General features: G+C 35.7%; 4 protein-coding genes across 11 annotated transcripts; 2 read left to right on the top strand and 2 right to left on the bottom strand.

Moving 5' to 3' along the window:
* The first annotated feature begins 273 nt into the window (after positions 1-273).
* Positions 274-9,875, top strand: LOC104232422 (uncharacterized). 3 transcript variants are annotated; one of them, XM_009785625.2, is made up of 9 exons: positions 277-468; positions 2,785-3,520; positions 5,109-5,297; positions 5,422-5,513; positions 6,655-6,714; positions 6,827-6,896; positions 7,300-7,503; positions 8,113-8,175; positions 9,243-9,875. In XM_009785625.2, exons 2-9 carry the CDS (start codon positions 2,822-2,824, stop codon positions 9,627-9,629), a joined length of 1,764 nt encoding a protein of 587 aa, XP_009783927.1. In that variant the 5' UTR covers positions 277-468; positions 2,785-2,821; the 3' UTR covers positions 9,630-9,875. The 3 variants fall into 3 exon arrangements, with proteins under 3 accessions (XP_009783929.1, XP_009783927.1, XP_009783930.1); XM_009785628.2 differs by having other exon boundaries at positions 8,113-8,195; positions 9,243-9,413; XM_009785627.2 differs by lacking the exon at positions 8,113-8,175 and having other exon boundaries at positions 274-468.
* A 3,100-nt stretch (positions 9,876-12,975) lies between these two features.
* LOC104232424 (PHD finger protein At1g33420) lies at positions 12,976-15,571 on the top strand. The gene has a single exon (XM_009785632.2). It carries the CDS (start codon positions 13,185-13,187, stop codon positions 15,321-15,323), a length of 2,139 nt encoding a protein of 712 aa, XP_009783934.1. The 5' UTR covers positions 12,976-13,184; the 3' UTR covers positions 15,324-15,571.
* Positions 15,572-15,771: 200 nt separating this feature from the next.
* Positions 15,772-22,341, bottom strand: LOC104232423 (uncharacterized). 6 transcript variants are annotated; one of them, XR_712332.2, is made up of 5 exons: positions 22,125-22,341; positions 20,086-20,285; positions 17,179-17,654; positions 16,965-17,072; positions 15,772-16,140 (listed from the first exon to the last, which is right to left on the bottom strand). XR_712332.2 is itself a non-coding variant. In XM_009785629.2 (4 exons), the coding sequence occupies exons 1-4, from the start codon at positions 22,279-22,281 to the stop codon at positions 17,033-17,035; spliced, it is 873 nt and encodes a 290-aa protein (XP_009783931.1). In that variant the 5' UTR covers positions 22,282-22,341; the 3' UTR covers positions 16,745-17,032. The 6 variants fall into 6 exon arrangements, 3 of the variants coding, with proteins under 3 accessions (XP_009783931.1, XP_009783933.1, XP_009783932.1); XR_712331.2 differs by having other exon boundaries at positions 15,772-16,362; XR_011401405.1 differs by having other exon boundaries at positions 15,772-16,362; positions 17,152-17,654.
* A 1,053-nt stretch (positions 22,342-23,394) lies between these two features.
* Positions 23,395-24,259, bottom strand: LOC104232446 (uncharacterized). Its single transcript, XM_009785661.1, has 2 exons — positions 23,799-24,259; positions 23,395-23,704 (listed from the first exon to the last, which is right to left on the bottom strand). The coding sequence occupies exons 1-2, from the start codon at positions 24,257-24,259 to the stop codon at positions 23,395-23,397; spliced, it is 771 nt and encodes a 256-aa protein (XP_009783963.1).
* Between the last annotated feature and the right edge of the window lie 1,083 nt (positions 24,260-25,342).

Here is a 25,342-nt window from a genome sequence, read left to right on the forward strand (position 1 = left end):
TAGTGAACTTAGATTAAATTATATAATAAGATATAATACTAATAAATACCTATATTAAAAAATATTTAAATAATATAAAATAGTATATAGAGTTGAAAATATTAAGGGTAAAATAAATATTGCTTAGGACCAATGGATGAAAATGATAATTGTTCAAAGTTGGAGGTGAGTTTGATTTTTAAACTAAGCTTGTGGGAGGTAAAATGATTTTCACCCGTAAAAAATATTTAAATAATATAAAAAAAGTATTATTTAGATACTCGTTTTTGTTGATAAAATTGAGGGCGAGGCGCTTTGAATTGATTAGTGATCGGTGGGCGCTGGGTTTCAGTCAGCCTCAGCAGATTGCGGCAGTTTGGCATGTATAGAAGAAACGGAGGAATATATGAGGGAAGTTTACAGGAAAATTCTGGAATTCAAGGGACAAATTCTTCATCTGGGGCCAATCACTCTTCACCCTCGCTACTCGTAAGTTCTCCTAAACGTTTATTGCGATTTATATAGCGAAGCATGTTTGGAGAATGTACAATTTATGAAAGATTGATGATATTATCAGCAAATTCATCATGAATTGCGTAGTTTTACGCTAGCTGCCAGCCCAGGGGCGAAGCTACATGTCTTAAAGGGTGGTCAATTCGTCGAAAACTTACGCTGGATATATAGGTAAAATATTAGTTTTTAGAGGTATAATATATAGAGAACACCCTTTGTCGCAGAATTTTTCACTTCTTTCCTTCTTTCAAGTTTGAACGCGCTTGAGGAAATTCCTAGTTTCGCCGCCGCTGACTTCAACCCTTCTCCTTTATCCGGACTTGGACCTCCGACGTGCGCTATGGCGGAATTTTACATTAAGTGCTATGCTTTCTAGGAGTCTTTTAGCCCTATTAGTGATTCGTATGCCTGTAGAGAATGTCTAATACTTTTCATTTTTGGTTTTATGTTGTATAATGTTGGTTTAAGATGAGTTTAAATGCGGAACATGGTCTATGAGGATTCATATAGCTAATCTCTACTTGTTTGGTATTGAGGCGCCTTGAAAAGAGGTTTTATGATTTTTTTTAAGTGTTATAGTTTGATACTAATGTGTATGTGTTGGTTAGAGGCTTAGAGCAAGTGACATGTAGGGATTTAGGAGTTGGGATTATTGTAAAGAAGATAAAATCCCCTCATAAATGAGGGACAATTTTTCCCTTTCTGTGGAATTTTTTTTTCCTTTGGAAAACATTTTTCTGTAACACCAGAAATGACTTTTTCAAGAAAAATATTTCCCTTCATTGGTTCTTTTCTCTGTTCAGTCATTGTTATGCCTTGTAAAACATGTGTCTAGGAATGTACCTTTAACTGTTGAATGCACGATACACTCTCGAAGTGTACTTCTTCAGTGGATTAATTCTCACCATTTCATAAATTTTCTTATGTATCCAAAAAAAAAAAGTGTACTACTTCAGTGGATTTCTGGCTGAACTACTATACATGACCCTTAAAAGCACAAATTATGTAACTTTTGGTGAATGTGTCTCATTCATGCATATTCAGTCTGAGTTTCGGTAAAAAGATAATACCACAATTTGGTACGAGTTACCTGCTGAAAACCATTCTTCTTCCCATAATGCTAATTCTAATATTGGTTATACACCATTTTGTGACAATCATCGAGAGTGTTGATGAATAATTAGTGCATGAAGTTTTGTGCATAACTTCTACCATAAGTGATACCTCCTGAATATGTTATTCCTGCTGTTTATCGGCTTATTATGAACAAGAATTACCATCATTTGCTGCTGCTCTAGTCACCACCAGTGATACTTGGGGGAGATGGAATCTTTTATAATTTCATCCTGTTTTTCGTTGAATTGAAGTGGTAGAATTATAAGTGGGTGTACAGCCTTTGACTTTCCTATCAGCGGCATTAGTTCCTTTGGTACTTGTATATATCTTTAGTTGGTATTGAAGGAGTGATAAATTGTATCTTTCATACTAAGTTGTGCGGACTCTTCGTTTTTGGTGCCGCACTCATCTCGACACGGATGGGAGCGGGAGCGGGATACGTCTCGGATTCGGTCAACTAACTTTGGATACTTTTACCTGAGTCAATCGAAAAATTTGGGGGGAATTTGAGATTTTGATTTCTCAAAATTAAAAATGAAACATATTTAACACATGGGAAATGGCATACCTTCAATATTGTAGTACTTTTGTCTCATATTTGCTGCTTTGTGTTTCAGAAAAACCAAGAATTCAAGGGGGCGTGTTCTGAGTTCGGACTTCTGGTAGACAGTAGCAGCGATATAGAAAGAGAGTTGGTGGAAGGCCTTGAATGGCTTTCTTTTTCTCTTTATAGCTCTATTTTTTTCTAATTTTGAATTTTTTTAGCCGAACCCCCGCACTCGTATCCATACCTGAATCCGCACCCCTGAATCTCAAAATTTGGATTTTGCCGAATTCGACACCAGGATCCGTGCCCGTATCGGATGCCCCCACCCGAGTCCGAGCAACTTAGCTTTCATATCAGCAACATTAGTTCCTTTGGTCTTAGTATACCTTTAGTTTTTATGACATAATGGTATTACCTATTGTTGCTCGAATCGATTGGATAATTGGAGTAACTCTAATTTTTTGTTAAAATGGTTTTTCATGAGATTACATTACAAACATAATCTGGTCTAGGCAAAATGTTAACTTGCAATCCTCAAATAATGCTGATAATCTATGATTCTATCGTTGTTGTCTTCCTTTATTTTGTGACCTTTTTCAGACTAGTCCATCTATTGCTGAGTATTTCAGGAATGCTTGCTAAGCTGAAACTAAAAGGGGGAGCGAAATGAGTAGTGTTACTCATGAGAGTGCAGAAATGAACAATGGCATGAAGAACCAAGAGAATCATAAACAGCAACTGTCCAGAGATGTCACGCTGGGAAGTGAGTTATGGACAGATGGCCTGCTTTGTGCCTTTGAATTTGTCCGTGGCCAACGGAAGACAAATGAATCAAGATCCACTTTTAAAAATCACTCTGCACGACATTATGCTGCCAGGGAACCTAAAAAGCCACCACTATCTAAAAGTCGAGCGAGTTATTCCTCACCCCAAGATGTCGACAAGGATCAGTTTATAGAACCTTATTATACAGAGTCTGGATATGTTGACATTGAGAACCCGCATGTCCAAGGTTATCAACAAGATTATCCTTATAATCCCCGAGAAAGGTCTTCTGGTAATTACTGGATACCAATAGGCTGGGCTAGAATATCTGAGCTGCTTCAGACAGTGCATGTTGATACTGATTGGGCCTCTCAGCCTGTTGAGCTTACCGATGAGGAAGATGATGTCACTGTAGCAGATGTTGCAGCTCCATACTGGGAACGCCCGGTTGGACCAACTTGGTGGTGTCATGTAGCTGCCGGTCACCCTTTCGTCAATGCATGGTTGAACAATGCTCAGTGGCTACATCCTGCCATAAGTATTGCCTTGCGAGATGAAAGCAAGCTGATTAGTGAACGTATGAAGCACCTTCTCTATGAGGTATTTCGCTTGTATAAGTTTACACTCGAGCATGCTATACTGCTAACAACTTTGGGAAGATTAAACCTTCTTTTTGCTCCTAATAGCAACATGATATCTAACCTATTGCATAATCTGCCAGGATACTCTGGTAATTTTCCTTCCTTTTAATTTTTAGTATGTAGAACTTTATGAGGATTAAAACTACCTCAGGAGGTACACTATTGGTCCTTAAAATGACCTAGAGAAGCATCTGATCTTGATAACTTTGAAGATCTTGGAAAGAAGAAATGCAGGTAATGGTGTTTTATCTTATAAAATATATCACTGACCAGCCACTTCTGCTTCTAGGCCTTCTAGAGGCTGCTCAGAATAAGAACCAAAATATGCTTAGACAAGCCCGATGTATACATATTACATGTATATATGGCTCCTTATGACATAACAACGGGGTTAATAGGGGAGGAACGAATGTAGACAGTCCGTAATGGGATCTTATCTTTGCTAAATGGCATGCTTAAAGTGGTCCAACACCGGTCTTTAAGAACATTGAGGTTAGATATTCTGTCTTTTAACCTGGCAACCAGTCATTTGATTTTGTAGACCATTTTCTCTCCACAGTTTGACTTTTTTGAGAAAATGAACCTTGAGCTGAACCTCAAAAGCTAGCTCATGATGTGAGGATCGACCAAGGCCATATAAGAAAATAAACAACTCATTCCCTAAGCTCATTCCTTAAGCCAGAGTTGGACACTCTGGAGCGTGGACAATATAACTTGGGGGCCGAACATTGGGTAAACAAAGAATAGAGATGGGTCTGACTCTAATACCATGTTTATGGATCTCGCACGTAACTCAACTCTTAAAACTAGCTCATAAGTTAAGGATTCCTAAGACCATTTAAGGAGGCAATAACTCATTCCTTCAACCAATTTGGGATATTCTAACACCCCTTCTCACGCCTAGGACCGGACATTTGGAGCATGTGCAATATAACATAGATGAGACCTAACATTGAGTAAATAAAAAGATGAGTTTCTAATATCATGTTGAGAAAATGGATCCTGGGCCTAACTCTATCCCAAAACCTAGCTCATATTATGGTAGCTTATTTCTTAAGAACATCATTAAAAGCCAGTGCCTCTATCAACTTAGAAAGCATCATACCACAAGAGTTCGTTATGTTGTGTCCGAGGTGTTCATGGATCTCCTTTTATTCGTGCCAATTTTATTTTTGTGAACTCTGCTAAGAACAATGATATAAAAAGAGTATATTTCGAACAAAAAACTATGGAGGAAAAAGAAGGAAAAATCGAGCTATGACAGACAGCTTTTTGCTTTTTCTAAACGTTTATTTAAATATTTTGGCTCTTAGTTGAGGTTTAAATTTGGACCTAAAAGTTCTATTAGCCTAAATACATGAGAGTTTGTAATAGGAAATTCAATATTTCTGGTTGAATTGAAGGAGGAATCCGTGATAAATCATTAAAGGATTTAATGTTTAAATAATTATATCTGAATTACGATGATTATTATATTTCCATGTGAAAACTAGTGTCCACAGATTTGAGCTTCTATAACCTTTCACTTCTTGCGGTGTTGGGCTCAGGTGCCGGTTAGAGTTGCTGGTGGACTACTATTTGAGCTCTTGGGGCAGTCAGTTGGTGATCCTTTTATTGAAGAAGATGATATACCAGTTGTTTTACGATCATGGCAAGCACACAATTTCTTGTTAACTGCATTGCATGTTAAAGGATCTGCATCAAATATCAACGTGTTAGGTATTGCAGAAGTTCAGGTTTGTCAATGAGCAAGCTATCCTTCTGTCTATCATCTGTTTGACATTACTGGAGAGTGGAGACAGTTTAATGCTTGGACTGTTTAATTATAGATTTCTCATAGTTTAATGATGTGGTGCGTAGGAGCTACTCGCTGCGGGCTCTTGTAATGTCCCACGAACAATTCATGAGGTTGTAGCACTCCTAACTTGTCGCCTGGCCCGGTGGGATGACAGGTGTCAATTTTCCCTTGTTTCATGTTCTATTGTGTTTCAGATCTCATTATGTTAAAATATACCCACTTGTTCTGACTGCATGTTCTAGCAAACCAACGACCTCATGTTCATTGTATTGCTATTTGCCAAAATCTATTGAATTCATCTGATTTCAAACCATATTATATTCCATTTCCAATATAAAAAGCTTGAAGCCGGTTGAAAAGGGAGATATTATTGATCAGCGTAATAGCTTTGACTCTACAAAAAATGATTTTTCTGTATTTCTTGTTTTTTTTTTGGTTTGTAACTCTTTTGGCATAGGTTCCCTTTTAAGGATCACTATTACAATTATCTTTTCCTTTTGGTTTTTTTGGTTATTCAATTTTCTTCTTTTGTGATCACTATTACAATTATCTTTTCCTTTTGGTTTTTTTGGTTATTCAATTTTCTTCTTTTGTTTCTTCTTAATTTAAAGGTTTTCCACCATTTAACTGTTGCTTTAGTTAATCTGCACATATTTCTTTTCTTAATACTGTTTCACTTCTTGCAAGTTCCGCTTGATTTTAACAAATTGCATCTTCTTGCTGGCTTCGTGTCACCTTTTGATGTTTCTCCATCTCTTGTTCTTTTTCTTTCTTTAGATGGTATCAATTATATTAAACATATTCAGCAAATACAAGTTATCCAGAGTAAATAGGAGTGCTTTCGATGGGAACAAGTACCATCCGAGCAAACATGTTCATGACATAACCTTATTTGTACTTGTTTAATTTGTAGGTGGACGTTCTTACACACACAAAAACAATTGTAGGTGGACGTTTTAATGCACTGCTAGACAGTGACAGTTTTGGTTTTTCTATTTATTGAAAGATTTATTTTAATTTTTATACTTAGTACAATGTCATTTGTTTGCTTCTGTTCCATCCAACTACTCTCTTTGACCTTTACATTTGATGCTGCTTAACTTTATTAAAAATTGTAAAATTTACTCTTTATTGCTTGAATTTGTCGCAGGCGCTATAGAAATTTATCGATTGCTTTAGACTCTGCATTTATGGTTCACAGCTGAATTACCTATAATTTCCTCACTTTGGATTAAAGTTGCTTGGAATTTATGATTGTAGATTTTCTTCAACTATCTAATATGCATTTGTTTTAGGTTATTTCGGAAGTATATTTTTGGGGCAGCTGATGAAGCTGAACTAAAGTTCATGAACAGGTTTTCGCTCTCATGTCTATGGACTGTTTTTGCAACGAAACGAAAAGTACATAGCACTTGGTTTAGTTACTCACTTCCATTATTGACTTATGAAGTAAACCCTGTTGAACAGGAGAACCTATGAAGATATGCACTTGTTCAGTATAATTTTGAATCAAGAAATTAGAAGGCTTTCAACACAGGTACCTTTAGTTTCATGGTTGCAGGAAATTGATCCCTCAAAGCATAAAAACCGTGCTTATTCCAGTTGATGCCAAATCCAATTAGAATAAGAGAAATGTAGAAAAGCAACTGATTTTACATTCTAAGAAAGCTCGTCGCTCTGTGAGACTCTTCCTCCTGAGTCTTAGCATAACACTTTGATTGGTGGTGAAAAGTACAACAAAGACAATTTAAACATTTGAAAATAATTCTAACACTATACATGTCATTCAGGTCTTCTCTACTAGTTCCCTTGATTTATTCATGGTATAGGAATATCTATGAACTTCCTTTTTATCTTTGAGAGGATTTTGTATTTCAGCCTACTGTTTAAAAGCATGTTATGTGTCAGACTTGAACCAATATGCTCTCTTTTCCGTCAAGGTTATACGGGTAAAATGGTCTTTACATGCAAGAGAGGAGATTGTAGTCGAGCTTCTCCAACATCTGAGGGGAAATGCTGTAAGGAGTTTGCTTCAAGGAATACTAAAAAGTACAAGACAGATGATTGAAGAGCAAGAAGCGGTTCGTGGCCGCTTATTTACAATTCAGGATGTCATGCAGAGTACCGTCCGCGCATGGTTACAGGTGCCATATTTGTTCGCATATGATAAAGTTCTATTCCAAATATTATTTTATTTTTTTTTGAAAATTCTATTCCAAATACTACAAAAATTATATTCCAAATATGTGATTAAAGTTGAAAGTTCCATGGCACAACTTGTCTATTTTATTTAACTTGTGGTAAATGAGCCTGATTATGTCGAATTAATTAGCTATATCCTGTATCAGTTTAATGTTATCATTCAAAAATCAAAATGATGATGCAGAACAATCACATCTAGATGGTTTATTTTCGACAAATTGTCTACATATATATATTCTTGAGTTATAATATCTATGTGGGTAGCCAGTAAAACTGGTGTCAGGTTCCCTTGGAATGAACGTCACATGGGGTAAGCGGTACAGGAATAAGTTATGAGTGGCACCACTATTAAGTCACGTAGCGTAATAGGTACGCATTGGAAGAGAGTAATTACGGGAATAAGTTATGAGTGGCACCACTGACGTATAAAGGGGCATATTAAAATAAGAAATGTAATGGGAGACGACGTGAATAAACGATACTAGTTTGAGTGGTGAAACGTCTATACATTCTTCTCATAACTGATATCATTTACTGGATTGGTGGATCAGGGAATTATGGCTTTGTGGGGAGTTGGGGACAGTACACTCAATGGCAGAGCTAACTTGAGGCTTGTACGGTCTGGAATATACAAGTAAAATATGTTTTATATGTATATATAGAATACTTTGTGGTAAGACTTTAATTGTTGAGTTGAAAATAGGGTAATTCATAACAAAATTAAGATATAATCGCTATTTAGTTTCTGAAAAGAAGAAAAAAGAATAGAATCTTAATAAATACTATCTGTATCCACCATTTAGCAACCATTAGTATGTCTTTTATATTGTTTACATGCTTCTAAGTTTATTCACTAAATCATTCTATTCATACTTCCATGACAGATTAATATGTGACATGTGTCTAACATCAATCTTTATGCACGACATTGAGTTTATTATCAGCTAGAACTTCTGCATTGACGTATCAACTGCAATATGATTCTCTTCATGCAATTAACTTTTTGAATAATTCACAATTTCAGAAATTTCTTTAGTTTGAAGTTCAAAAACTCGATTTTTTAGACTATATAAATCTTTTTTTTCTTTTAAGAATAGACTATATAAATATTTCTCTTTAACCATCATGGCTTTAATTCACTTTTTTTTTCATATGCAGCTTCGTAATGAAGCTGTTTCCATGTGGTGTTATTACTTCATAGAAATATCAATACTAGAGATTTACTATAGCTTCATAAAACAGTGAGATGATGAAATATCAGTGTATCACCCGACTTAAACTTTGCTCTTGAGTACATTTGCTAGACCAACAGACCCAAGAAATAAAAGAACCAAAATAAAAAAAAGTATTTTAATGGTTTTCTTCATTTCTGCTCTGGCGAAGGGGAGCCTTGGCATTGCTGGTAAAGTTGCTGCCATGTGACCAGGAGGTCATTGGTTCAAGCCGTGGAAATAGCCTCTTGAAATGCAGGGTAAGGCTGCGTATAATAGATCCTTGTGGTCCGGCCCTTCCCCGGACCCCGCGCATAGCGAGAGCTTAGTGCACCGGGTTGCCCTGCCCTTCATTTCTGCTCTGGACATATCAGTCATTTCCTGACGTGTATTAGGAGTATTCATCTTTATTAAACAGTAACTTTCATGTACACCTATTGAGCTTTTACTCTGAACCTCTTTAACTTCAGGATCAGAGCCTTCGTGTCCAACATAATCTAGGTGTATTTGGAGGCTGTGGACTTGTTCTTTCTATTATCACCGGGCTCTTTGGGATAAATGTGGATGGAATTCCTGGAAATGGGGGTTCCCCATATGCATTTGCCTTCTTCTCGCTCGCTCTTGTCTTGCTAGGAGCTGTGTTGATAGCTATTGGATTGATCTATCTTGGATTGAAAAAACCAGTAATGGAGGAGCAGGTCGAGGTTAGAAGACTAGAGTTACAAGAACTCGTCAAGATGTTCCAGCACGAAGCTGAATCGCATGCTCAGGTTCGAAAGGATGCTTCAGAAGCTAAGATGCCAGCCGGTGCTACAGGTTTATTATCAGATGGAGATAAATATGTCTTAATTAGTTGATCCTAACATTTTTTGTCTAAATACTGCATCATGATGAGAACTTGGGAAAGATTTTGTTTGTTGTCACTAGTGGTAAAAGGGGGAAAAGAAACACCATGCTTCTTAACTGTATTGACAGGTTAGTTTTTACATATGTTGCGCCGGACACTCTAAAAGTGTTGCGGCACCCGTGTTGTATCCTCCAAGAATCCATTGCTTTTGGAGCATCCGACATACATCTAACAATATTTTGAAGAGTTCGAGCAACATATGTTGTTACAACTTGACATCGGTGCAGTGACACCCTTTGTTATTAAATTAACATGCGACCTCTAAAACTAGAGAGATGACTAGACATACTACATAATAGCTACTAGAAATTCACACCCAAGGGTGCGTGGCCTGGTGGTCAATGAAGTAAGTGAGAATTATGAGGTCTCGAGTTTAAATCCAACGGAGGCAAAAAAACACTAAGGGGTCATTTGGTAGGATGCATTAGATAAAATAATGCATGCATTAACGTTGTGTATTAATAATATCTTGTTTGGTACGCCTTTTAAACTTATGCATTAGTTATGCACCCTATTTGGTATTATTATATGCATAACTAATGCATAAGAAATCATGGTATTAACAATGCAATGAGTTTTAATGCATACATTAGTTTAGTTAAAGACAAAATTGCCCTTCAAAATTTATGCTTGTTTAAAATATGTTACTCTCTTTGGTCCAAAATAAGTGATTTTTGGCTTTTTTCTTGTGGTCCAAAATAAGTGATTTTTTCAGATTTCAAGAATGAATTAATTATTTTTTTCCTACATTGCCCTTGGAGTAATTAATGTTGGAGTATGTATTAGGAGTGTTTATGTGAAGATATAATGAAGGTTAATATGATCAATTTCATTGCGAATTAATGTTAAAAGGTGACTTTCTTAATATGTGTGAAAACAACCAAAAAATTACTTATTTTGGACCGGAGGGAGTATTATATTAATGCATGTTTGAAATAATTCAAGAAAGTGGAAAATAAAATTATACCCCTATTAAATAAATAAATATTTAGCGTATTTCATTTCTTTTTTTATAAATAAATATTCACCTCTATACTACCATATAGGTAGACAAATTAAATATCTTTTTCGAACCTTTTTCATATAAAAATATTTCTCAACAAATGTTTCTTTTAAAAAGATAAAGAGATAGACTGGTTATGAGGGTATTTTTGTAAACACACACTTTTTTCAAAAATTGTGCAATGCTTTAATACATCAAACCAAACAATGGAAAAGAAATATGTTAACATAACTAATGCAAATATAACTAATATCACATTATTAATACATCCTATTCAGCATTACTCTTATGCACGTACCAAACGACCCCTAAGTGATTTCTTCCCATCTATCCAAGTTTTGGTGGATATAGTTACCCGGTATCTGTTGCAGGTGGGAGGTGGCAGGTACCCCGTGAAATTAGTCGAGGTGCGCGCAAGCTAGTCCGAACATCACGGTTATAAAAAACAATAGCTACTAGAAATCCATTGCCTATTGGAGAATGCACCACTGACATTTTCATATGCCAATTTTCTGCACAAATAGGTAGATTATTCCTCGAATAAAGAATGAAGTATAACCATCTTGAGAGAATCTGCATCAATTTTCAATTGAATTGCCGGATGTAGTACATATTGGATAATCCCTACTCCCTCCATTCCTTTTTATTTGATTTTTTTAGTATTTTCTATTTGATCCAAAATAATTTATTTTTTTCAAAATTTAAGGAGTTATTAATCTTTTCTTTCCAAAGGTTTTAATTGATTTTCAAAAAGTCTTTACAACTTTCTATGAGTGACAACTTGTTTGGATGGTTGTTACCTATTATATTGTATTGTTACTTTAAATATAATGTTTTGATTATTATTTAAATTCTATTATATCATATTGCTAAATTGGTCTTTATGTAACGGTGAAATGTTTCATTTTATATAATGACTGATTTGGTGTGATCGTGTTATTACCTTATTTTTCTTCCTCTCATTTTGTCCTTAATAATAATTATATTTTACCTTATTCTTTTCTTAACAACTCTACCTCGTATCATGCTTTATCTTTATATATAAATTTATTCTTCAAATTATTGGTGTGTAAAATTATGAAACAATGGAAAATGATACAATCTACTCAAACGTTGTAGTCATCAAAACAATACTATACAATTCTATATAATATGATACGATACATTGTGAAACAATACATAATAACCATCCTAACAAGTTGTATGAATTTGAGAAGAAGAAAAAGTTATAGCCTGTTTGGCCAAACTTATTTTTGGCCAAAAGCACTTTTGGCCTCAATTTGAGGTGTTTGGCCAAACTTCTGGAAGGAAAAAAAAGTGTTTTTGAGGAGAAGCAGAAGCAGTTTTGGAGAAGCAGAAAAAAGTAGCTTCTCTCCAAAATTACTTTTTTGAGAAGCACTTTTGAGAAAAATACACTTAGAAGCAGTTTTTTAAAGCTTGGTCAAACACTAATTGCTGCTCAGAAGTGTTTTTCAAACTAATTAGTCAAACACAAACTGCTTCTCACCCAAAGTACTTTTGAGAAAAGCACTTTTGAAAAAAACACTTCTCAAAATAAGCTGATTTTTGCAGTTTGGCCAAACGGGCTATTAATATAGTCAATAATATACTCAATTAATGTGTTGCAAGAATTTGAGAAGTAAAAGTTAATTATAGTCTATAATATACTCCCTCCGGTCCACAATAAATCATTTTTTGGTTGTTTTCACACAAATTAAGAAATTCATCTTTTAACACTAATTAGCAATGAAATTGATCATATTAATATTTACTATCTTTTCACATAAACACTCTTTAACACATACTCCAATATTACTTACTCCAAAGGCAATGTAGGAAAAAATAATTAAATCATTCTTGAAATCTGAAAAAATCAGATATTTTGGCACACAAAAAAAAATGCAAAAAAATTATTTATTGTTGACCGAAGAGAGTACTTAATTAATGTTCCAAAGTATAACGACAAACAATAATAAAAAATCCAATATAATCCTACAAATAGGCTCCGAGAGAGTAATGTATACGCTGATTTTATCCTTAATTCCGCGAAAACATGAATAGAAAAAGAACCAAGAGTGAGCATTACTTTACGCACGTCCCTTCACCATTCAAAAAGCAAAGGGCACACCTGTCATTTCATCTCAACCTCGCTGTCTTCTCCAACAAGAAACCTACATTAAGGGTATTTCAGTCACTTCATAATACTTAATTTCTTCACCCGAAATAGTCCAGCTTCCTTTTTACACCGCCTTTAGAATATTTTTCCTATTTTTCTGCGAAATTAGAGAAAACAAAATAAATATAAAAATACAGAAAAGCCCCAAAAAAAACTTACCAAACCCTAATTTCTCACTCCGAAACAAACGTTCCTTAGACTTTTCCCTCCTCTATTTCTATAGATCTGTTTTCCATCATCGTCACGCTCTTTCGCAGATCTGATAAACCGACGTCACGCGCCGAGATCTGGGTGACACGCGCGGAGATCAGGGGAGTACGACAAGAATGGTGGTAATGAATGGAAGGCCTATGAAGCGGTTGAAGAGGAGAGTCACGGCGGACCTCAACGACTTTCTCACGTTCCCCGACGTCGGCAGTATCGGCGGTGGTAGTAGCGAACCGTTCAGGACGACGGTAAAGGCTTTTTTGTCGAAGCACGCGCTCTTACCGCCGCCTTCGTCGCTGTTTCCTCACCTGCTGACGTGGCAGATCCTCTTCCGCGTCGGCGACCTCACCAACGACGACGGCGACGAGGACTCTTCTCCGGCAATCGTCTGCCTCGATGTAATCGAAGAAGACGTCGCCAGATCTAGATCCGTTTATTGCGACCAATGCCGAGTCGTTGGTTGGAGCAGTAATCCAGTTTGTGCAAAGCGTTTCCACTTTATTATCAAGTCAGACGGAAATTCAATCGGCGGTTATAACAAGCCTTGTGCCGGCTGTGGTGAAGCTCTTCACTTATCTGAGTCTAGGTGCAAATCGTGCAATCATGTTATGACTACAGAAGATGTTGAAGATTGGATGTACCATCAGTTGGAAGATAACAGTCATCTTCTGCATGCTGTGATCCATTCCAATGGCTATGGGCATCTTCTCAGGGTAAATGGCAGAGAAGGTGGCTCCAGGTTGCTTTCTGGGAACAATATAATGAATTTCTGGGATCGACTTTGTAAAGTTATTGGAGCTAGAAAAATCAGTGTAATGGATGTTTCAAAGAAGTATGGTTTGGAATTACGTCTGCTACATTGCCTTACAAAAGGTCATCCCTGGTATGGTGAATGGGGTTATCAGTTTGGAGCTGGTAGCTTTGGTTTGACTCAAAATGCTTATAAACAAGCTGTAGAGAACCTTTCTTCTCTGCCCTTGACCATATTTTTATCTCAAGGAAGGAAACCTCGAACCCGTTTGCAGGATTTGATTTCGTTTTATCAATCCTTGTCGGAAGGTGAACTTGTAAATATTAGAGACCTGTTTGTTTTCTTGACTAGTTCAATTCGTGATGCCCGCAAATCTGCATTGGGGGCTGATGACAATTCCACTTATAAGAAGCGCAAACTTTGCGACTCCAAGTCCAAGGTCTTATGTGCTTGGACCAGTAATGATGTTTTACGTGTTGAAGAAGCAATGTTTAGAGTACTACGAGCTGTCTCTGGGTCTAATTGGGTCAGCTGGCGTGCTCTTAGAGGTGCGGTCTGTAAAGCTGGACCTCCGGAACTACTTGATTATTGCTTAAAGGAACTCAATGGGAAACAGGCAGCCGATGGGATGGTTGTCAATGCCCGCTGTGTTAATGGATCCGGCGCTATGGAGTATAAACTTGAGCGTGGCAACCCAATGGTTAATGTGAATACAAATGGGAACAGATTGCCTTGCACTCCAAACTTCCCATCTGAGGAACATCTGCGTCGAGATTTGAAGTACTTGTATGAGTGCATGCTAAACCCGCAGACAATGTTAAATCATATTCCTTTAACCAAAAGGGAACTTGCAGTTCGCTCCGCTAGAATTGTTCTTGATTGCAAGCAATTTATGAAAGAATATCAACCCGAGAGATTCTTGCCTATCCCAAAATCAGATTCTATCCAGCTGTTATGTGAGGTGGATATCATGGAACATTCTGATGTGCATTCCAGAAATCCTCCTCCAGAATTAATGATTCTGCCCTCGGATGCTACGATTTCTGACTTGAAAGCGGAGGCAACGAGGACATTTCAAGATGTATACTTGATGTTTAGAAGATTCCAAGCTGATGAGTTAGTTGGGTACAGCGGGCTGAAAGAAGCTACTCAGGTCAAACTCCTTTTAGGATCTGCTGAGTTTGTCACAGTCCGAGGAAAGTTCCTTGGGAAAAATGCACTGAGCAGGTATAGAATGGAAAGGGGAGTTGAGAGATGGACAGTAGATTGCTTCTGTGGAGCAAAGGATGATGATGGGGAGAGGATGTTGGCTTGTGATGTCTGCGGTGTTTGGCAGCATACCAGATGTGCGGGCATACCCGACCTGGATGCTGTTCCTGCGAGGTTCATTTGCCTTAGGTGCAGGTGTGTTAGTCAGACTACAAATACAAGCGGGAATTGCAAGGATGAATCAGTTGCTGGGGGCGCTCGCGGGGGTTTAGGAAAGAGCTTGACTAATGCTGCCTGAAGTGCCCTGAGTTTTTTTCTTTAGATGTATATGTTTCTTTTTTTTTCAGGTCTGATAGAATATGTACATACAGGCCAGGCCAAAAGAGAAAAATATCATCAGTGCACTCTGGCCATTTTCCCCCCAGCTAATGACTAGTTTTATCCCTTTCCTCGTATCATTTTTGTACATATTCTTCAGACTGCTGAGCTTTGATCTAACTTTATTATTTAAAAAGAAAGGTGCATGTTTAAGGGGGAAAAACCCTATTACTTTGTGTCGAATTTTTTCAAGGTATTATTTACTTTGTTAAATGGTAAAAGTGATATGCTCAATGCAAGGTTCACATAAGTACAGCTTACATAATCTTATTCAGTTCTATCTTCTTCACTATACTTGCCATATGGCAAATTCAAATTGACACAGAACTAGAAAATATTGTAAGAAAGTTCAGGTAGACATAGGCATAGTATCAGTAAGGATATAAAAAAATTGAGAGTATAACATGGAATAGTACTCTACAGAATTTGAAGAAGATAGTAATCAGTAAGAGATTAAACAAGGTTTATAACATATCATCAAATTGTTTGGGCAACATAAGCACAGAGGTAACCTACATTTACTATGAATAACCTGAATGTGGATATAGAAACCAATTGATGACTGAAAAATCATATCAGTTTCCTGCCTGAATACACTGATAAAGTTTATCCAATGACAATGTTTTGCACCTTTTTTATGCTTTCCAACTTCAATCAGACTGGCAAACAGCCCGCCTTAAAGGATATTTGCAATCAGATGTCCTATCCGGCATATTCTCACGAGAAAAACTGCCAAGCTTTTATCAGCAACAGGATGAGTTATAAACTAAACTAAAGTTACAGCATATATAGTGTTCTCAGAGCACAGAAAATGTGCCAAGTAATATTCTACTGCTGCAGTAAATGAGAGTAGATCATGTCCAAGTTCAAGAAGATGAGGAAAATAAGAAAAGATGACATCTTGTAAATCAGCAATCAGTTTGATATCTTGTACATCAGCATCTGTTGAAAACTTACTACTGCAGACCTCGCATGAATGATTGATGACAAGTTAATTTCCCAGGCGAATAGGCGAATAACTATATACGAACAAAAGGAAAGAGGGAGCCTGAGCGCCCCCCCCCCCCCCCCTCAAAAAAAACCCAAAAAACAAAAGCGGCAAAGAAGTACATTCTTCTAGATGCTGTTTTCTAGATACTAGATAAAAGTACTACCTAAGGATTGTCTGAATGAGTTAAAAAAAAAATTGCCACAAGTTCTGCATAGAATTTTCATCTTTGTCCGTTCAAAATGTAATCAACGATCAGATTGTTTGGGCAACAGAAGCACACTAACCAACAATCAGATGACACTTGGTAAAAATACAGCTATAAAAATTGAAACACCTTATAGAGCACATAGTAACGCAAAATTGATACTTGAGATATGATTACTTGAGTATACAATTGAGAAAGAGAATGAAGGAGCTGGTAAAATGCAGAAATATATTAGTACACAAGAACACGATGAATTTCATATCTACCATTGAAAGAAGGCTGTAGTTTTCTCCTGTTGTTCACGAAGCATATATCTTATTATCTTACAGCAACTTGATCTTCTGAGAGAGCGCACAGGATCTTACCGAAGTCGCACTTAAACTTTTGCCTTAGCATCGACCACTGCAGGAATTGCATACAGTGAAAGAAAGCTTCAACTTACACCTGCTTTTTTCTGCACTATGCTTGCAATTCTGCAAAAAAGTTCAGATTTTTGAGACTAGTTTATATACAAAACCACCTAAAAGTGGAGCAATGAGAAGTAAAGTTCACTCGCTTCTGGATCTGCTTATACATCACCTCCCTCTAAGCTGATGAACACCCTCCAGAACGTCCAGTGCTTGCTGTACCTTTGAGTTTTCTAGTTTCTCTTTGCTTTCAAGTATTAAGGATGAAAATCTCAAAAAGGTGATAAGCTCTACTTCAATGTCTCTTAGTTGTTGGTCTATATGTTCCAAAAACTCCTCATATGAGGATACCCCCTTTAAACTATCGATCTTGTCGGCTTCCTTGGACATGTTCCCACTTGTTGATACCTCGAGATTTTTCAATTCATAATCAGTTATACGTTCTGCATTATTATCATTGGGAGCTTGCAATTCTTGGCTATCATCTAATTTTATAGTTTCCTGGTCAAAGTCTTCATTTTCATCTGAATTATCTGGATTTTCATCCTTTGGAGATACTATTCGAACAGGACTTGGGGCATCATCTATAGCAATATCAAGGTCAAAAGCAACATTTCCGATTAACTGCTTCTCCCTCATAGATATTGCCTGAAAATAGACGAGGTCATGAAAAGGGAGCATAATATATATATATTTAAGAAGCTTTTGACTAAAATGCAGTTCTATGATTAGTGGGAGTAGCTCTTTCACCTGAACTTTTTAATTAGAAACCTATTCATCTTGGAAAGAAATGACACTTCACTTAGTACTGTGAAAAGTAGTAAATACTGGGATTAAATTACAACAAAAGTAGCTCATTAAAACATAAGTTGACAATAGTTACATCAAGTTCAATATCTAAACAAGTTACGCTAAGTGCTGATGTGAAGCCTTAGCATCCTTGTCTGTTACTCTAGACACTTGCGGATTCTCTACTCATATTCAAATAAGATGTAATAAAGCAGCTACCACATCAGGCATATCATTGCATGAACAAAAGGATTTCAGAGTTACTTAAGTTTTCAAACACTCTTCTTGTCAACAATCAAAATATAATAAGGACAAGTACATCAAGAAAGATTCTATTCAGAAGATCAGAATAAATTGTTTGCTTTTGTTTTAGATTTGGCGTAAAGGGAGCTATGTAAATGATGCCGAAGCAGTCATTGAACTCATAGAATCCAGAAGAGATGGCAATCTAGCACATTGAAGAGTGAAGGAAGACATCCATTTGCAAGGAGCGGCCACAAAAATTGAAAGACATGGCTACTTACTAGCAACAAGACTAGAATTGCATCTTCTAGCCCTAGTTTAGTTAATTAAGAATATTTTTGTAATTATGAGCTAGCTACTATAGCCCTCATTTTCCTTAGACTTGATGAATGATGACTTGATAGAGATGAAGTCCCTTTATTTACTTTTATGAATTTATGCATTTATGTTTATATTAATTGCTTTCTTTAATTTGAGCATTTTAGTGTTTAGCTTGTGAGTGATTAGATTTGTGGGAATTATGGTCTAATTGTTGCTTTTTCATCACTTTTGCCCTTGGATTTGCAAGAGGAAGCATTCCTCTCGAGGATCCAAATAGCTTTGGGTCTAAATTTACTGATTCTGAGAGGTAATTAGGTTTTCTTAGTCTAATTGGTTCTAGTTTCTAATTGATGTGGGTGTAGCTCCCATCTTTGATTCCGTCTTATTTTCCCATATTCGTGTTTTTGTGTTCGTTTCGTATCAAATCCTTCTAAGATATAGAAAGGATATACTTTTGGCGCTATGTAAATACTTTCGACAGCACCTTCTAGGTGCTGCATTAATAATACACTAACCATTTCAGATGCTAAATCAATCAATATTGATTCAAGCGATCCTCAAGTACCCTGCACTGCTCGGGCAACAAATTATTTAGCAATCAACTTTTAAGTTCATATTCCCTACAATTAAAGCATGATGATATACGGCCAATATAAGCAAATTAGAAGTTGGGGATGATCCTACATACTAAGTTCCTCACATAATAAAACTGGCAAGGAAATGAACCACTTCCTCGAGAAGGCCCGGGACTTTCTGATTTGGACTTTGGATCTACAATCCACATAATAATTCTAAAATTAATTCTAGAATAGTAACATGCCAAACTATATGTGTATGCACCAACATGAAGACATAAATGCCCCCTTTATTTAAACTTTCCTTTTCCTCCTCTCCAGCATTTTTTGGAGAAAATAAGGAGGAATGCAGTAATTGAGAAAGTGCTGTGGATACTCTGCGATGCAAAAGGTTTGCAAGTTAGACAATTAAAAGGTATTTTTCGAGGATACAAATCTCCCTTATTACTTATCCTTGATCAGCTACAACTAAAAATGCTTACTTTTTTCTCCAAATTAAAAATGTTCTACTGATCAAAGCTCAAAAGTATCATCTTCTATGACAGATTTCATTTGCTTCACCAACATCCAGTAAACTAAAGAAATACCCTCTCTGATAAATTAATGAATAATTCTCCTTTGGTTATTTAGTTGAGCTGTTACAAGAGTTGAATTTGTGACCTTACGAGAACAGCCAATATCTATAATCAATGATCATATATCACCATCAAAGAATCAAAGACATGGGGCATTAAGAAGTTCTATCAAAATCTCAGGTTATTTTTATGACAACTCAACACCATAAAACCATTTTGATAGAAACAATTGTATCAGTTTAACGCCTTTTGGTATCTGATGTTGCATCAACTACATTGTACAGATAGAGGCACCCAATGAGGTTCTAGACCACAATCTTTAAACCCTTTCATATGAGGAAAGAGGCAAACCTGCAGAAAGGAATACTTCCGCTAGCAACCAGCTTCGGATTCTCCTTAAGGTACCGTGTTGAGTAGGGATTTGAATCTATGAAGTGTGCTAATGATTTTATTTTAGTTTATTTTATTTTTTTGATAAGTGTCATAATGAGTTTAGATCTTTGATAACATAACAACTTCCTCAGCTTTAGGAAAGCAACCACCCAAAGGAGAAAACTAAAAGATAGTCAACCATACCTCATTAAGCTTTGCCGCAAGTTCATCAAGCAATTCAATGCGGCTCTTTGACTTCTCCATGGCTTGCATAATCTTCTTCTTTTGAAAAAGTAGCTCCCTGGCGTCATTCTCCTTTCCAGTTTGAATACTAACGGCTGCTTGTCGCCGAAATTTTTCCGCTGCTTCAGACAACCGAAGTAGCCTCGATCTTGCACTATTCGCTGAATAGCCAGGATTCTGATCAGTAAGAACTCAAAACTGTTCAATAAATATTATGCTGTCCATCGAATCAATGACTAAATGATTAAAGGAAAAAGAAACACAGTATTGAATAAAAGTGATCCAAGACGAAATAGTTATAACCATGTCATTTCAGCTTTCTACCTTTTTCATGTGAAATAATAAGAAACATAAAAATCTATAAGGGACAAAACCTAGAACATAGATAAGAAACATAACAAAGAACAAAATTATCCGTAAAAGTATAAAAATAAGGAAATCTACATACATGAAGAAAATACTACAAACAGCTATGCAGCCGGACATCTGCAATTTGTGAAGTCTTTAAGAAAATGAAATCTGCAGAACAACTGAAAGATTTGAACAGAATTTTACTCCAAATATGCTTCCAATTCCAAGTTTCAATGTGCTAGCAGTTTTTGGTAGTCGCCGATAACAGGACTTCACTGAATCATTGCTGCTTGCATTCCATTTAAGATGATCAGGTTCAATGTAGTCGCGTCTCCTTCAAGATTTTTTAGACAAAAGGAAATTCTTTCTATTTTCCAGTGTCGTGGTTTCTCCAGAGGAATTCAATGAAGTCCATTACTAAGAGAAGTGGTGATCTAGACTTGTTTGATGTGTTAGCGGAAGCTCTTGAACCATCTAGTGTTTACTCCTATCCCTGAATAGAAGTGGTAATACACCTACAACAACAATCCCGCCTCAGTCCCAAACAAGCCAGGGAAGTGGTACTACACCTAGGAGTAAGAGAATTGATGGTGCCCGGAGCTGCAACTACACGATCCTCGGGCTTTCATTCAGATAGAGGGACAATCTTAATTCATCAACCAAAGATGAAAGTAAGAGAGGCAATTCTTAAGATTCTTTGATCCCGAAAGCCCAACACTCGGCCTAGGAATTCTTGTCTGAACCTTCCATCCGTAAGCCAATCAAACGAAAAGACAAGACAAGTCAGCCATCATTCGACACCTTTTGTTCGTTCTCTTCCTTTTATCTTGTTCTTATTGTGTCTAAACACTTTTTTAAAACGACAATGGTGTTGAGGTGAACTTGCGCGTACTTGGACTATTCCACTGCCACCTGCTATCTCCCACCAGCACAAAGTACATTATCTAAATTACAACATTGAAGTGCAGTCAACCTTTTCAGTATTACTTCTTACTAATAAATTATAAAAATTGCAAGCGCGGAATCAAGAACCCTATATGACAGTTCAATTTTCTAATGTCCAAATTCATTAAAACCCCATCACTAAACTTAACACCCAAAACATAGAAATCAATCAATCTATAAACTTTACAACATCCTACACACCATGTTTGAACTTGCACGTACTTGGACTATTCTATCGGGTTTCTGCTACCTCCTACAGGCACAAGTACATTATCTAAACTACAACATTTGAGGTGCAGTCAACCTTTTCAATAATACTTCTTAATAAATTATAAAACTTGCAAGCGCAGAATCAAGAACCCTATATGACAGTTCAATTTTTCTAATGTCCAAATTCATTAAAAAAACACCATAAAATTTAACACCCAAAACGTAGAAATCAATCAAAGCTATATTTGTAAGATCTCACATCTAAATACTCATATTAAGTAATTTACAAAACATAAATCCCAAATTCAAACAGGACCAACACTAAATTTAACACCCCAAAAGAAGAAATCAATTAAAGGTATAAACTTTACAATATCTTATACACCAACTTCGTATTATCTCACACATAAATCCTCAAATAAGTAATTTTCATAACATAAAGCTAAATTCAAACAAACCCATTTATGATAAGAAAAATTAAGGCAAAATAATACCTTTATTTCTTGTGGTTTGTGCTTCCTTGTGAAGATGGTCTAATTGCTCTCTAAGCTTCTCCGTATTTAAATTAGCAGCAGAAGCAGAGAAATATACCATTTTCTTTGGAGTTTTGTTCCATTGGACAAACGCAGAAGAAGCATAATTCAGTATCATTTTTCTTCTCTACTCTGTATTTTCACAAGGAGCGGTTGTTCAGATAGAGAAAAGTTTCTTGTAATAAAATTATTATTATAACATATATATAGTGCAAGAAACAAAAAAAAAAAACTTTTTTGTATTTTTTTTTTCAAAATCTTGATTTCTTTCTTATTTTTAGCTCAGCTTCTATAAAATTTTCAACTTAATTTCTAACTTGTTTGGCCAAGCTTTTCCGAGGACGAAAAAGAAAATTTTACAAATTGAATTGTTCGGCCAAAGCTTTTAGAAGAATATATTTTTAATTAGAAGCAGAAGCAGTTTTTGAAAAATAGAGAAAAGTAGCTTTTACTTTTTTGAAAAATATTTTTGAGAAAAATATACTTAAAAATACTTTTTAAAAGTTTGGTCAAACACTAATTACTGCATGAAATTACTTTTTAAATTAATTAACCAGACACAAATTGGATCCCGCCAAAAATACTTTTGCGAAAAAATGCATTTTTCAAAATAAGCTAATTTTTGAAGCTTAGCCAAACAAACTATAAGTTCTATGCAATATACAATTGGAGGATCTTTGGTACAAGTTATTTTATAATGACAAGATCATAATACGAAATTAATAATAATATTATTATTTAGCGAATATACTGTTATCGGTAAATGTTTAATTCATTTGATTAAAAACAAATATTAGGAGGGAAACACGTTATTTGGATCAGAAAACTTACAAAAGAAATCGAGTTTAAATTTTTAGGAGGGCAACACGTTTTAGGAATGTGGTGGAGCTATTATGGTCCAACTCCCTAACCTAAAGTGATACCAGATATCTAAAATCCAATCAAACGCAATATAAAAAGTAATCTTGCATCTTATTTCACGAGTTTTATCCCTTATTTCAAAAACCAAACGACGCTTTATATTACTTAAATCCTACTTTCAAAAAATCTTTTTAAATTGTGTTTGTTTGGTATGTTTTCTTTTGCTTTCGAATTTGCTTATAAAAAAGGTGATTTTTTTTTGGGTAATTAAATGATTTTATTTACCAATAGCAAATATGTACAATGTCAAAATCTGAAACTGGACACTCCCAGTTCCACACAACTTCTACTACAAGTCTTCTATATCAAACTAAGGATAGAAATTCATTTCTTCCATTGTCTTCTCTAACTTTCTGATTCTTGATCCCTTATTTGCAACTTCTTGTATAATTTGTCTAACTATCACTTCCATTGTCTTCTGCTCTTCTTGGAATAATCTCTTGTTTCTTTCATTCCATATATGATGTACTGCACATACCAAAGTCAGTCTATATACTCGAGCTTTTGCATTGTTTCCTGTTGATTTGTCTTTATCCCATTGTACCTCCCTTTGCCACTCCATCGAAGATCTTGTTATGCCTTGCCAATGTAGCAACTTGCTCCATATACTTCCAGTAACTCTGCATTTAAACATTAAATGATCTATGATCTCATCTTCTTCAGTACACAAGGGGCAGCTTACTTCATCTGTAATTCCCCACACCTGGAATCTACTTCTTGTAAGGAGTCTGTTTTGCAGAGCTAGATTTAGCACAAAGATCCACTTTGGAGCCCCTAAATTGTTGCACGTTAATATCTTCCACGATACTTTTTGATATTGTCCTCGCATGCCTTTGTACCACTTCTTGATAGAGAAGTAGTTCCATTCTGCCAGTTCCTTCATATCGACCCCTGCTGATTTTCTGAACTATCCACAATGCATTGCTTGGATTGGTTTCCCACACTTTTTGCTTCTTCCCATAATACAAATGAATCCACTGAACCCACAATTTGTCTTTCTTCTTATACAGATTCCATAGTAGTTTGCAAATTCCAGTTTTATCCATTACATTATATCCACCAGCAATCTTTTTCGGAGAGCATACTTTGTCCCATGATAGCAAAGCTTTTTTTGAAGCATTTGTTCCTCTAGTCTGTAGAAAGGTTCTACAGACTGTTTCTAGCTTCTTCATCATCTTCTTAGGAATTACAAATATCTGCGACTAGTATATTTGATTGGAGAACATCATTGTCTTAATCAATTGCAACCTTCCTGCATAAGATAGGTACTTTGAAGTCCGGAAGGTAATTCTTCCTAATATTCTCTCCAGAAGGGGCTGACATTGTATCATAGAAATCTTTTTAGTACTAAGTGGAACTCCAAGGTATTTGAAAGGCAAATCTCCCCTGCTAAAGTCGGTTACTTGTACTATGCTCTGCTGTATATCTTGTGGTACTCCCCCAAAGTATATGGAACTCTTTGTTGTGTTTGCTTTTAGGCCAGATGCCTTAGAAAATTCCATGAAACAGTTGAATACCATTTGGATAGAAATAGTATCTCCTCTACAAAATAGCAATAGGTCATCTGCAAACCCTAGTTGAATGATATTTAGTTTATCACATTTAGGATGGAAGTTAAAATCTGGCTTATACTTCAAAGTCTTGAAACTCCTTGTGAGGTACTCCATACCAAGCATAAAAAGAAATGGTGAGAATGGATCACCATGTCTCAATCCTCTTGTAGCTTGGAATGGTTCCATAGGTTTCGTATAGAGTAAGATATTGTCCTTACACAAAAAAAAATGGTGACAGTGAAATTTTATTACAAGTTTTTTTTGTTTGTTTGCAACTTCTAGAAACAAGTTTTACAAAACCAAAAAAAAAAGAAAAAAAAAGGATAAAAAACATAGAACTTTGGAGAAGTGATAAAAGATATTTGAAAGAAAGAAAAAACTATGAGAATATGTTAATCCTTTTTTTTAGGCGAACTCAATATTTTATGAGCCCATTTGGACATAAGAACTATTTTTCCCTTTTTTTAGAATTAGTGTTTAGTCATAAAATTTAAAAATTTAATTTTTATTTGAAGATAAATTTTAAAATTTTTGAAAATTTTAAAAACTCAAAAAATTTATTTTTTAAATTTTTTACTCAGATTACTCACAAAATTTCAAAAACAACCAAAAATTATATTCACGTCCAACACAACTCTAAGTTTTAAATATTATATTTCATTTGAAAAGTTTTTTCACTTTTTTTTTTTTTTTGGAATTTTACGA

The sequence above is a fragment of the Nicotiana sylvestris genome, chromosome 8, assembly GCF_000393655.2.
Source record: "Nicotiana sylvestris chromosome 8, ASM39365v2, whole genome shotgun sequence".
NCBI lineage: Eukaryota > Viridiplantae > Streptophyta > Magnoliopsida > Solanales > Solanaceae > Nicotiana > Nicotiana sylvestris.